The 12,734-nt window shown below is 49.5% G+C and overlaps 1 protein-coding gene and 1 long non-coding RNA gene across 4 annotated transcripts in view; one reads left to right on the forward strand and one right to left on the reverse strand.

Annotated features, from left to right (window-relative positions):
• The window catches only part of Mkx (mohawk homeobox), a 70,067-nt gene extending 61,813 nt beyond the window's left edge, over nt 1-8,254 (reverse strand). For 2 of the 3 annotated variants that reach the window (XM_045151198.1, XM_045151196.1), the window contains exons 1-2: nt 7,977-8,202; nt 6,163-6,322 (exon numbers count right to left, since the gene is read on the reverse strand). In XM_045151198.1, the coding sequence (XP_045007133.1) occupies nt 6,163-6,322; nt 7,977-8,164 (348 nt within the window). In that variant the 5' untranslated portion in view covers nt 8,165-8,202. Of the gene's footprint in view, nt 1-6,162; nt 6,323-7,976 lie in introns of all 3 variants that reach the window. The other variant, XM_004668135.2, reaches the window with a different exon arrangement.
• A 987-nt stretch (nt 8,255-9,241) lies between these two features.
• On the forward strand, nt 9,242-11,755 carry LOC123460833. The gene is made up of 3 exons (XR_006637235.1): nt 9,242-9,379; nt 10,711-11,151; nt 11,388-11,755. It is a non-coding gene; the product is annotated as an uncharacterized LOC123460833 (long non-coding RNA).
• The last annotated feature ends 979 nt before the right edge of the window (nt 11,756-12,734 follow it).

Genomic DNA, 12,734 nt, shown 5'->3' on the forward strand with positions numbered 1-12,734 from the left:
ATGCTGATATATTTTTGACTTCCTCAATTAACTTCTTCAAATCTTCACTCACATCCTGTTGTTCTATGACTGGGAAATACTGGGAAAAGACCTGGTTTCCTGTTCTAAATCTGCCAAAAATACACCACATACATTCAATGAACTCATTCAGCTTTGTCTGGATGTTGAACACTTTACCTAGGGGCGTCATGTAGGTTTTGCTCAGTGAGAGGAGTGGAAGTGGAAGGGCACTTGCTTGGCGCACACAACGCTCTAGCCTTGATCCTGAGCATCAAAAAAGCCACAAGCTCCCCATCTGCCAGAAGATGGATTATACGATTTCTAGTGCTCTTGCCAACTCTAGAAACGATGACCTGTGAATACATCCCTTTGCTGGCATATTGCTGCCAATTCCCTTTACTGAGTTATCCACCTGCCTTCTCCTCTCACCGCTGCTCTCTCCAGCAACGGACCCGGGTGACCACCTACTTTCCTCAGCTCTCTCTCTTCCATGTCCTCTCCCATGTCACAGAAGTCAACTCCAAACCTTTCTGTTCCTTTCTTTTCTAAACAGCATTTAATTCAGACTGAATTAGTTAAATTTTTCACTGATCTTAACTAACTTTCATTATACCCACAGTGCAGTCTAAAAGCCAAGTTGTGTGACAATTCACATATTAAAAACATAATAATGCGCACATGAGAGTGGAGGCCAGAAGAGAACACTGGCAGTCTTCCTCCACTTCTCATTGTGTGTATCCCCCTGAGATGGAGTGTCTCCTTGAACCCAGAGCTGTCGTTTTTCGTCAAACTGACAGACCAATGAGTCCCCAAGATGCTCTGGTATCCACTCCTGGGGAATCAGACTCCGTGAATCAGGCGTCATGTTGTGCCCACTGAGCCATCTCCTCAATCTTTCAAAGTCTCTAGCATACTATAATAGTGAACACTGGGAGTTTTCCAGAAAGATTTATGACATTTAGCATATGATATTTTCTTTCTTAATTTTTATTTTACTCACACACACAGAGAGAGAGAGAGAGAGAGAGAGAGAGAGAGAGAGAGAGAGAGAGAGAGTGAGAGGGAGGGAGGGAGGGAGAGAATGAGTGGGTTAGAGCCTGCAGCCACTGCAAATGAACTCCAGACGTATGCACCACCATGTGCATCTGGCTTATGTGGGTTCTGGGAAGTCAAATCTGGGTCCTTAGGCTTCACAGGCAAATGCCTTGACCACTAAGCCATCTCTTCAGGCCAAACATAATATTTTCTTTTTTTTTTTTTAAATAAAGATAGAATTTATTTTAATTATATACAGATGCATACAGAATACAAAATACATTGACATTCAACTTCTATTTATCAACTAGAAAGTTATGTATATAGTATGAACAGCTATAAGGAATCCTAAAGTTACCATTTTCTTTCTTTGATCTGAAGTCTTCCCACAAATGAACTTGTCTTACCAACTTATGCTATGGCATTTACTTCCCCTCCACAAGAAAGCTGATCACACCACATATATCTGGCAAGTATCTTTAGCTTAAAGGACACACAATGCTGCAAAATATTTTTATCATTTTTAAAATATCACCAGCAACACTTTATTCCATTTATCCAACATCTCCAATCTTTTCTATATTATTAGTGACCTGAAAATGGAAATATATATACTATAAATAAATATAATATTTTCTAGCATGATGCCCTAAGTTTTACTGTCACCAAAGCTGCTAAATATATGTCCTTTGGTAGTATTTTATTACCAGAAATTTACAGTACAACCCAATAGCTGGATACAGTCCAATATCCATTTGCAGTAACTCCTGCAAACAGCAGACACATCACAGGTTAGTAAACTTACATAATTATCTTTCAAGTTTTTCCTGATGATTTAATGTAAACTACTTGTTTCACTGTCAGTAAAAATACATGTTTGCATTTTCTATGCTTCACTATGGATCTTTAACAATGTCATTTGTATTCGCTATAAATTATGTTTTCCAAAAAGCAGGCCTCACTAACAAGAGTACGTTCTGGAACAGCATCTTCATGTGAGATTCAGGGCGTTAAAAACTCCATAGTTTATAGTGACAATTTAGAGAACCAAACATCTTGAAGCTGGAAGAGAAAACTAAGTCATTTCTAACCTGCCCTAATAGAGGTGTTTACAAAGGAATCACTGTAGTAAACCCAGAGGGAAAAACTGGGATCTGTCCTCCTTCAACAAACTAAGTCTTGGTTACTGAGTAGACATATTGAGTACCTTACTCCCATATGCTATAACACTTAGATTAATGTGCAAAGGCTGTTCTGAGATTTTGTTGAATATTTGACAGTTGTTACAAGCCTTGTGATTGATAAGAGCATGCCTATCTCAGCCTAAGTACTAAGCTACTAGCAAAACAAACAAAACAAAACAACACAAAAAGAACTATATCAGGGGTAAAAATAAAAACAAAAACAAAAACAAAAACAAAAACAAAAAAAAACACCCTTGTAACAGTGGTTTTAATCAAATGTACATGAACGTATGGCAGAAGTCTGAAACTCGTATACAAGAGGAAGAAGTAAAAGTAGCCCATCATCATGCCTTGCCACACTTCATGTCCTGCACTAACACAGACCACTTAGCATGACTCCACAATGGTACAAGCAGTTCATACTTTGAGAATACAAAGTAATTTTTTAAAAAATTTTTTTTTGAGAAAGACAGAAAGCATGGGTGACCTAGGCCCTTCTGTCACTGCAAAGGAACTCCAGGCACATATGCCACTTTGTGCATCTGTGTTTACATGGCTATTGGGGAGTTGAATCCAGGTCATCAGGCTTTGCAACCAAGCACTGGTAACTGCTAAGCCATCTCTTCAGCTCCAATTTTCAACCTAAGAGTTCATGACATTCTTTAGTCGTCATAAAGATATTTTGGAAAGTTGTGTAGCAACAATACTGGTATTTCCCCACAGGAAGCTGTTCACTCTCCCAACACTCTGGATAGAGTGCTCTGTGGAAATTGCTATGCTATGGGGACCCTGTGAATGAGACATGATTGCTCTTCTCAGAAAGACTGACTCCTTAGGAGACACTTATTCACTGGAAGATTCTGACTCATTAAAGTCTAATTTGCATGAATCAAAAGCTTTATTCAGATCACAACTTTATATTTTTCCCCTGAAGTGTAAAGTATTTACATAACTTATGCAGTGTTCCATAAAGTCAAAATTTACTTTGGACATCTAATTCATATTTGACTTACAAAATTTCTCTCTATATAAACAGGCGGATGGCTACATGGGTATATATGTATATAATACGTAATATATTTACATAGATACAACATTGTGCATAGTTAAAAGGAATAGACTTAAACTGGATATAAGGTACTTTGATGGTAATTATATACATTTCACCTCTTCCTATTTGTCACCTTAGAGTTTAGGAAAACAACTTTATTTATGGCAATATTTGGAAATCATTATTATACAGGTATCATTTATAGAAATAATCTTTGCCTCATTTAAGAATTACGTATTTTTCATCAATGCTTCTATTATTTTCTATGTCTTAAACTGTACATTACCATTTCTATGAAAGCTGAAGTTGTCAAACCTCCTTTTCAGTAATTCTTCCAGAATTTCCTACAGAGATTATTGGCTAAAAACTTCACTTCCCTCAAGATAACTATTTCTCAGTTAATAGAAAATTAAAACACACTAAGACAACTCTGTTGGTGTTATTTTAGACTTCTGATTTAGATGCATAGATGGTGATGATAATAAAATTCAATCAATATTGAAGACTAACAGGGGGTTGGAGAGATAGCTTAGCAGTTAAGGCGCTGGCCTGCAAAGCCAAAGGACCTTGGATCGATTCCCCAGGACCCACCTAAGCCAGATACGCAAGGGGGCGCACACATCTGGAGTTCGTTTGTAGTGCCTGGAGGCCCTGGTGGACCCATTCTTTCTCTCTCTGTTTCTCTCTCTCTCTCTCTCTCTCTTGTCTCCCATTTCCTCTCCATCTTCCTCTCCCTCTCTCAAATGAATAAAATAAAATACATTAAAAAAAGAATTACATATTTTTGTGAACTTTTATTTTCTGAGCACTTGTATCAAAGAAAGAAAACAAGCTTTGAATAAAAATTTTATGTAAATTCAAAAAGTGTAATAGCTTTATCAAGAAATAAATGTAAAAACAATTTCTATTTTCACTCAAGCTATCATTTCAGCTACCAAATACTTAGGGTTTTGTATTAAAATTATAAGTACTTGCAATGCAGCTAAATAAAGCTACTGTGTAAAAATTTACGTCTATTCCCTAATGTCAAACTGAAAACCGCCATAATTTTGTACCTGCTTCTGCTTTATGTATGAAGGAATAGCAACAAAGCCATATAATCAGACAAAATAGTGCAATGTCTTATTGCTGACATCAGTTAAACAATCAATAAACTCTTAAGTGTAGATTCAGAATAACTCGGATACATGTTTAATCTGAAACTGGAGTATTAGAGCTCAATTACTGGGTTCATTTTTCTGATTGTAATAACTCATTTAGAAACTTCTTGTGTTAAACAGGTATGAAGCCAAGACACTAAGTTAATTTTTGCCATCAATGGTATAGCAAATTACCATCAATATAATTTCCTGTTAATAAAAAGGCAAACAGCTGTTTTCTCTAAAACTCTGCTCTGAAAAATAAGCAGAAAATATATGTAAGATTTTAAGCATTGCTACAAGCCAACATTCATGCTTTGTCAAACTTTCCAACAATTTCTAAATGGAATTTTACATACCATGGAAAGTATTTTCTACTTTATCTGATGTTTTTTTTTAAATCATGTGAAACTTTCGCATGTGCAGCCACGTGGAGCTACTGCAATGTACAAAGTTTTCCTGCACATCCTGCCCTCATTCTCTTTCCAAAATACCTTTCTTTTTACATGTATAAAAGCTCATGACTCCGTGTTTAGTAGAGCTGTGGTGTGATGGGAAAAACATGTGATCTGGAATTTATTTCCCGTCCTTCTGCCCTTTCCCCAAACTTCCATGCACGTTGGTTAGATTGTCTGTGCTCTCCGGATGATTGCTGCTCTCCAACAGCGCGTTTGGGGAATGACAACAAACATTGTGCTCAGGAAGTCTAGTGAAATACCCATCCGTGGGCTGGAGAGATGGCTTAGCAGTTAACACGCTGGCCTAAGGACCGGGTTTGACTTCCCAGTGCCTACGTAAGCCAGGTGCACGAAGCGGTGCATGCGTCTGCACTGTGCAGTGGCTACAGGCCCGCTGTGTCCATTCTCTCTCTCAAATGTAAATTAGCGGATAAAATATCTTTTAAAATATCAAATCATGTTTTCTCACTAGAGAAGAAACAAGCTAGTATCATTTCTCTGCACTTGACAAAAGTAAACCAACCACCCAAAATCTGGAATTCTTTCCTCGACTCAGTAGAAACGTAGCAGTAGCAAAGTGCTGGGAATTTCAGATCAGAAGTCTTCAGGTTTCAAACAAACAAGAAACACGGGCTCTAAATGCCCCTTCCTGCTTTTCCACCTTCTGGACACCTACCTCTGTAAACCATGGTAATTTCTAGTCAGTCTGTCCTTGAGTTTAATATGGAGGTCCCTGCCCGGCCCTTTCTAAGGTCCTCAAAGCTGGGTCCTGGACCAGCATTTTCCAGCATCACCTGGGAACTGTTAGCCATGCAAACTGTCAGCCCCACTCCAGACCTACGGAATAGGGAGCTCTGGGGCAGGGCACAGCCACGGGCTGAGCTATTGCAGTCCCCAGATGGCTCTGGTGTGCGCTGAAGTCTGCAAATCGCCGTGGGTAGCGCCACCTGTACCCATCGCGGCCTCGGAATCCAGAATCCCAGCAGCCTCCTCCTCCTCCTCCTCGCTCCGGAAGCTCGACTTTCCATTTCTCTTCCCCCAAATATCACTCTGCACCCCTCCTCCCACCACGCCCATCCTCCGCAGCTCTGTCCTGATGCGCCAGGCCGAGAAGAACCCAGTCATCTCCTTGTCGGCAGCGCAGCCCGGCACCTGCGCCCAGTCTGCTCACCTCGCGGACGACGCTCGAGCCTGGGGGCCCGCCTCTCGGCCTCGGGGGGCTCCCTCCATCCTTCCTTCCCCAGGGAGAAGCAGACCCCTGGATGGAGGACCTCACCCGACCTGGGCGGATTTACCTGCACTAGCGTCATCTGCGAGCCGAGGGCCAGGAGTATCTTTTCGGTCTTGGTGGGGTACGGGTTGTCTCGGTGCTTGTACAGCCACTGCTTGAGGGGCCGCGCCATGTCCTGCAGGGCCTGTCGCTTGTGCCTCACCTTCCCGCCGCTGGGCCGGGTCCTGCGACCACGAGGGTGGGGGTGGGGGGAGGAGAGGAGGACGCGGTGAGCGGAGAGCTTGGGGACCCCCAGAGGAGACACTCCCCACTGCGATGCGTGTCTGAGGTCGCAGTCCCCAGCCGGGAAAGAATGGACCCCGAGCAGCCCACCCACCCACCCCGCCGCGCATCCCAGGGCGTCTAGCTAGCTCCCTGCTGAGTCCCACAATTGGAGCCATTCAAGAAAAAAGGACGCCCCACCCCCCCCCGCGCGACCCGCAACCCCGGGTGGGAGCATTGGTTCCTTGGGAGCATCCCGGGGGCCTGGAGGCTCAGATGGCAGTGCAGTACCCTCCCTGCCCGGGTGATCTGGACCCCAGTGGGCCAAAGATGGGGACTTGGGGAAAGAAGGTCACGTGGTTTGAAAACTGTTCATCCAACTGCAGATCTGGACCCAGGGCTAACTGCGACCCCGTGCCCTTGAGAGGCCCTGGCCTGAAGGGTGGGTTGCGCCCGTCGCTGGCGAGCCGAAGTTCTCCCTGCCCGACGCCCGGGGCTTCCAGTGCCCTGCGTCGTGGGCAACGGCGGCGGGAACCAAGCACGGGCTGATTGGCTGCCTCGCCTCTCTCTGAGCTCTGGCCTATGTCCTTGGATCCTCTGAATAGAGGGAACTTTCCAGAGAAAGCCTTGTGCCAACGGAACAGAACCACAAAACCACCCTAGGGGTCGTTTCCTTCCTAAAAGGAGAGTGTGGAGAGAGACCCTTCCGCCCCGACAGGTCAGGGTCAAAGCTCTCAGGAAAAGTCTATTTCTGGGGAAAAGCCGAGGTAACCAGGAGCCGGGAGCCGCCCGGGCCCCGGGCTGCGCTCCCGGGAGACTCCGGGAGGTGTCGCCGCGCGGCAGCCTGCGCGCCCAGCCGCCCTGGGAACCCTGTGAAACGCAATTCCCTCCGCGGCGACGAGCAGAACCTTCTTGGGAGACCTAACCTCCCTTCCACTGACCAGCAACGCCGCAGGACGAGCAGCTGATGCAATCGTCCAGGTGTCACCCGGCCACGACGGCCGCCCCTCCCCTGGCGGGCCGCTCCGGGCGCTGCCAGGACCTGGCTGCGCGGAAACTGCCCTCGGGCGCCCGGAGCAGCTGGGTCCCCGGCGCCCGCGGTCCCTTCCCGCCGCCAAACCGAAAGCTGGAGGTCCTGACGGGCTGCGCGCGGCCGGGATGCCCGGCGAGGAGTCAACCTGACCTAGTCCCAGTCCTGGACGGAGTCAAGACCGTGGCTTAGGACCACCTGTGACCAAAGGGGAGATCCCCCACCTCACCCTCAGGCCTGACCTGAGACTCTCCGACTGTCTGGCTCTACCCTGTCGCTGCGCGTCCTATCTGTCCCCTTAATCCGAAGAGGAAGGGTGGAACTACACTGAGTGTCCACGTCCCACCGGTAGCGAGGACGGGCGCCCACTCCATCTCCAACAAGCCTCTTTGGAACTATCCTAAGGAATTGGTGCTTTGTGTATTGACAAGTTACACCCTTAAAAAAAAAAGGACGCGCAGACCTGGCCCCTGGGGAGGTGACGGACTCCAGACTTCCCATCCGCAGGCCCACAGTTTGCACTCAACCCCCACGCCGCTCGCCACCCCCAGGGACCCCCTCCCCCCAGATCCAGATCGTGAGCATACCCGGTCCTTCGGTGTCTCAGGCCGAGGTTGTCCTTGAGGAGCGGGCTATCAGGAATGGCCAGCTCCGGCCGGGCGTGCGGACTGTCCAGGACGCCGCCGTAGGGCCGGCCACCTCGCTCCCGCTCAGGGGCCCCTCGGTCTTCGAAGAGGACGGCGCCGCCGAGCTTGTTGAAGACGATGGTGTTCATGGTGCGAGCTGGCGGGGACGCGCGGCGGGGCCGCAGCGCCTCGGGGCCGGGACGCCAGGAGCTCCGCGGCACGGCTCGGGGTCTAGGAGATGAAGGTGCATTACGTTAGCCCGGACAGCGCTCGGATTCTGCGAGTCCGGGGACCAGAGCTTGGCGGGGGCACGGGACTGCCGAGCCAGCCGAGGGGCGGAGCTGAATCGCGGCCTCCGGACCAGGGAACGCCCCTCCCTCCGCACCTGCCCACGTCCACACCATCCCAGGAAAAGTCCCGGCCCCCCTGGCCCCAGTGATCAAGATCCCACCCCTCCGGGAACTCCAAATTTAATGAATTTATCTATGGACATAAAGGATTCTCCAAAGCAACATTTGGTTCTCTGGGAAGAGCACCTTCCGGACAAGCAAGGGACAGCGCGAGTTCTTTAAGCACACACACGAGTTCTCGAGTCGGGGTTGGTACAGGGGATAGATCCGGAGTGATTTGAACAACTGCACCCGCAAGGCCGAGTTAACATGCCCCAGGCCGCGAAGTGAAAGCATGCCATGCTTTCTAGCTTCTGGATGGTTTGGCTGTGACCCGGAGTGCTTGCTAAGGTCCCTGGCTAGCAAGGGAACGTCAGGAGCGGACTCTACAGCTGGACAGTTAAGTTGCATCAGGACGAGTGGACCACATTCTCCCCCAAATCTTCCTGTTACTCTTATCCCTTCCTATGTCTCTGGGGTCTCGGGCAGGTCCAACGCCCCAGGTCCTAGGGATTAGTTTGCAAACTTCTCCAGCGCGCACGACTCGAGGATCTCGAAGCCCATTTGAGTGGCTGTCAAAGTGTCAGGCGCCTAAAACAGGAGACAGCCACCTATGCGCCTCTGGCACTGTGGTTAACCGGGCGTGGTGTCGCCTGGAAACCTCCGCCGTGAGCGTGAGGGTTTCGGGGAGCAAGGCTGAGCGACAGCCGAGCAGCCTTAGGACATCCCCGAAGCGAGGGATCTCCCCGCCTGAGCTGCCGGGACGGTGCTACCAGCCCCCTTGCACGCACGCACGCACGCACGCACGCACACACGCGCGCATGCACACCCTGCTCTGCGGAGTGTGGAGCCCTATGCTCGCCACCCCCCCTCTCGCCCGGCTCCTCCCTCCGGCTACCGCACCGGCGGCCACGCACGACATTTAGGACCATGGCCACAAGCAACCAAACGACGACCACAGTCATGATTCCTTTGGTAAGCCAAGTGACACCTTTGGTGCCCGCCGCGTGTCCCCCCATCACCTCCCCAAGGGCCTAGTCCTGGGTGCGCACAGGTACGTGTCCCGGGTGTGCGCACAGTCTCGGGGATGCGTCCAAGCCAAGTTCTTCGCTCGCGGCCCCTGTCCCAGCGATTCAGTGCTACAAGCGGTCCTTCAGGGCCGCGGCACCTCTTTTCCTTCCCATCCACGTCTCCTGTACGCGCCAGCCTGCTCTTCCGTGAGAAGATGCGGTGACATTTGTCACCTCGGACCTTTTCCACACAAACTGCAACTACAAGCCACCCAGCACGGTCGGGGTCTGCGACAGCAGGCGTGTGTGCGTGCGTGTGTGCGTGCGTACGTGCGTGAGAGAGAGAGAGAAAGAGAGAGAGAGAGAGAGGGAGGGATATCTGCCTTTCCTAACTCCACTTGGGCTCCCGCGAGGTGTCCCCAGCTCCCCATCTCGTCCCCTGTCCTCCCCTCGTGCCCTGAGCAAAGAAAGGAAGCGGGCCCAGGTAGGCTCGCGGAGACCCTCGCGCCAACCTTGGCCACCGCCGGGGACGCGTCCCCAAGGGACTGCAGAAAACAGCGGGGGGAAAAAGAGGAAGTCCCGAGAGGAGGTGGGGAAAGGCTAGCGAGAAAACCCAGGAGGGGACACCACCCGCGGCTTCGGGGCAGTACCTGCGGCTCCGGGGCCCGCAGCTCGCGGCAGGGCGGCTGGCTGTCGCCTGCGGGCTACACTCGCTCCCATCCCCGCCGCATGATCCTCCCGCGGGCTGCGACGGGCTCACCGCTGCCACGGCCGTCCGCGCGGCTTTATTTACCCAGCGCGGCGCGCGCGGCCCGGGCAGCGGGATGCCGAGGTCTTCTCATGTTTCCCGGCTGCCCGGCCCAGCCGGCGAACATCCTACGGGCGCGCTATCCATGTTCCCGGGCCGGCGCAAGGGGGGAAGCGCCCGCAGCCGCGCGCGCCGGGCCACCGTTAACCCCTGCGGAGGAGCCGCCGCGGGCCGCGCAGTCCTCAACCCGGCCGGCGCACCGACCCCGGGGCCCCGTGGCAGGGATGCCAGTGGGCCACGGCCTGCGCGCCGGGGACGGTGATCCGAGGAGCCAGCCCGGGTGCTGGGGCTCCGGCTCCGAGAGCCGAGCGGCTGCGGCCATGCAGATCTCGAGTCCCAGCAGGACTGTCACCGCGCGCGGTTAGGCGGCAGAAGGACACTCCACTTGCGACGGGCCATTAATTTTACCCCGGATTAGCTGGAGTGAAGTTAGAGGATTTGTTTTTTATTGATTTATTTTTTTTCGCCCTCCCCTCCCCGATGTCCAGGCTTCTGCGGTCCCGGCTGTGTCGGGCACACATGGGCTCGGAGATGGAGATAGGCGCTGAAGCGGCAGGGATGGGGAGAGGAAAAGATGAGGCCAGGCGGACCCAGGATGCCCGCGCGGCGGTGCCCGCCAACCCAGGTGCGGAGGAGGTGGCGCGCACACGCCGGGTCTGGCGTGCACCCGCAGGGATGCCAGTCTGGAAGCATTCGGAGCTGGGACACCGGGAAGGAGAAGGAATGGTCGTCCCGTTCCCTGCAGGATGAGACTTGGTAACCGACCTGCAAGCTGGTCTGGCAGCTCACGGGACTCCGAAGGCTCTCCTGGTGCCCCGACGCCTCTCAACCTCCCTAGGGGGCGGAAGCAGATTCCCCCCAACCTGAAAGAAACAGCACCACGTGTCCCCTTCTCCCCTGACGACGACGGCGCTGAGGTCGTGGCCCAGGTAAGCTTCTGCCTGCTATGTGGTCTAGAATACACGTATGTATTTGAGGATCACAAGCTCGAATTTGCCAATCCGACCTTCCCAGTGACAGCAAACCATGTATGGCACAACCTAATTCGGAAAAGGGGGTGCGTGTGCTCCCCCCACCCGCAACTCCGGCCAAATTCGAAATTCGTCCTTGGGTTCGTCGGGAGTTTGGGGTCTGTTAAAACACAGGGGCACGCCTTCCGGTTTAGGTCATCGGTTTTCCAGCAAATACGCCTCACAACAGAGGCGGCGGCGGTAGCTGACAATTCCTAGTCGCGAGAGCCGCCGCTGCGGCGTGTAGGTGTCGGATGCAGAAGACCACCAGACTCCCCGACGTCAGCTGTGACCCACCTCGGCGCGCATTCCCACCAGCTCTTCAGCTGAAGCAACAAGCACACACGTGGTTGCAATTTTGTAATATTCTCTGGCTTATTGCGCTGTAAATGCTAATAGAAAGTAAATTAACTGTGATGTTTTGATATCTCATTGTATTTACAAAATTTTAAAATCGTAAGACACTGAATGAAGATATATTGAAACACAAGGTTTGTTTTCTTAAAGCCAGAAATAAAATATATACAGCAATTATATTTTCTCAAAAATATCATTCTATTTGATATATACATACACACACACATACATACATACATACATACATACATATATATGCATATAGATAGATAGATAGATATATGTTATATGCTTATGTGAAGGCATTGGAAAATTAACATGTGATCTTTTCTGTAGACTATGCTTTCATGTTAGAATTCATTTTAAAATGAAAGAATAGAGGGTCCATGTTAAAAATGAAAGTGTGGGGAATCCCTCTCTAATATACAAATGGGCTCTTTCATAGAAAAAGTTCAGAGAGACCTTTTTCAGGTTGATCTTCTCTACAGGGAAATGTCTTCCCTGGTAACTTTCAAAAACGTTTATCATTATTTACATTTCACTTCTTTTCTAAATTGAATTTTACTCGGATTCTCATCTACGAGATGCTGTGGCTTTAGCTGACAGTACTGTGAATGGGAGGAGAGCATGCAAAGTCACGCAGTTTTAGAGAGCAGCGTGAGAGCATCGAAGAACACGGTGGTACTTCATGGAAGATGGTCCTATGTTGGGAGGCTGGGGGGGTGGTCAGCTCAGAAGTCATAAAACTTGAGCCCTCAACTCAATTTTGGTTAATTGAATGTTGGGTTAGCTTGAATTTACTAAAGTGTAAACTGACGATAATGTTTTCCACAAACTTCATTTACATATTATTATGGTATTTTTAATGTGAAAGCAATATATTTCTGCTGCTAATGTGTGAAAGATGTTAAGTGAGAAAATTTGGCAGAAATTCATTAGACTTATAGTATAGTTACAGTAGAAAAAAAAAAGGTTTATGTTTAGTATTTTTCCAGGGTACCTTGACATTTCAATATTAATGTTGGTCAAGGTGTTTGAAAATGAGTGTTTTTAAACTTCCTTTCCTAGTTGATGCTTATGTACACAGTGGTATAAAAGAGTAAGTCTATGCTCACATGTTTTAAGGTAGTAAAGTCATGGACACT

The sequence above is a fragment of the Jaculus jaculus genome, chromosome 5 (genome assembly GCF_020740685.1).
Source record: "Jaculus jaculus isolate mJacJac1 chromosome 5, mJacJac1.mat.Y.cur, whole genome shotgun sequence".
NCBI classification, from domain to species: domain Eukaryota; kingdom Metazoa; phylum Chordata; class Mammalia; order Rodentia; family Dipodidae; genus Jaculus; species Jaculus jaculus.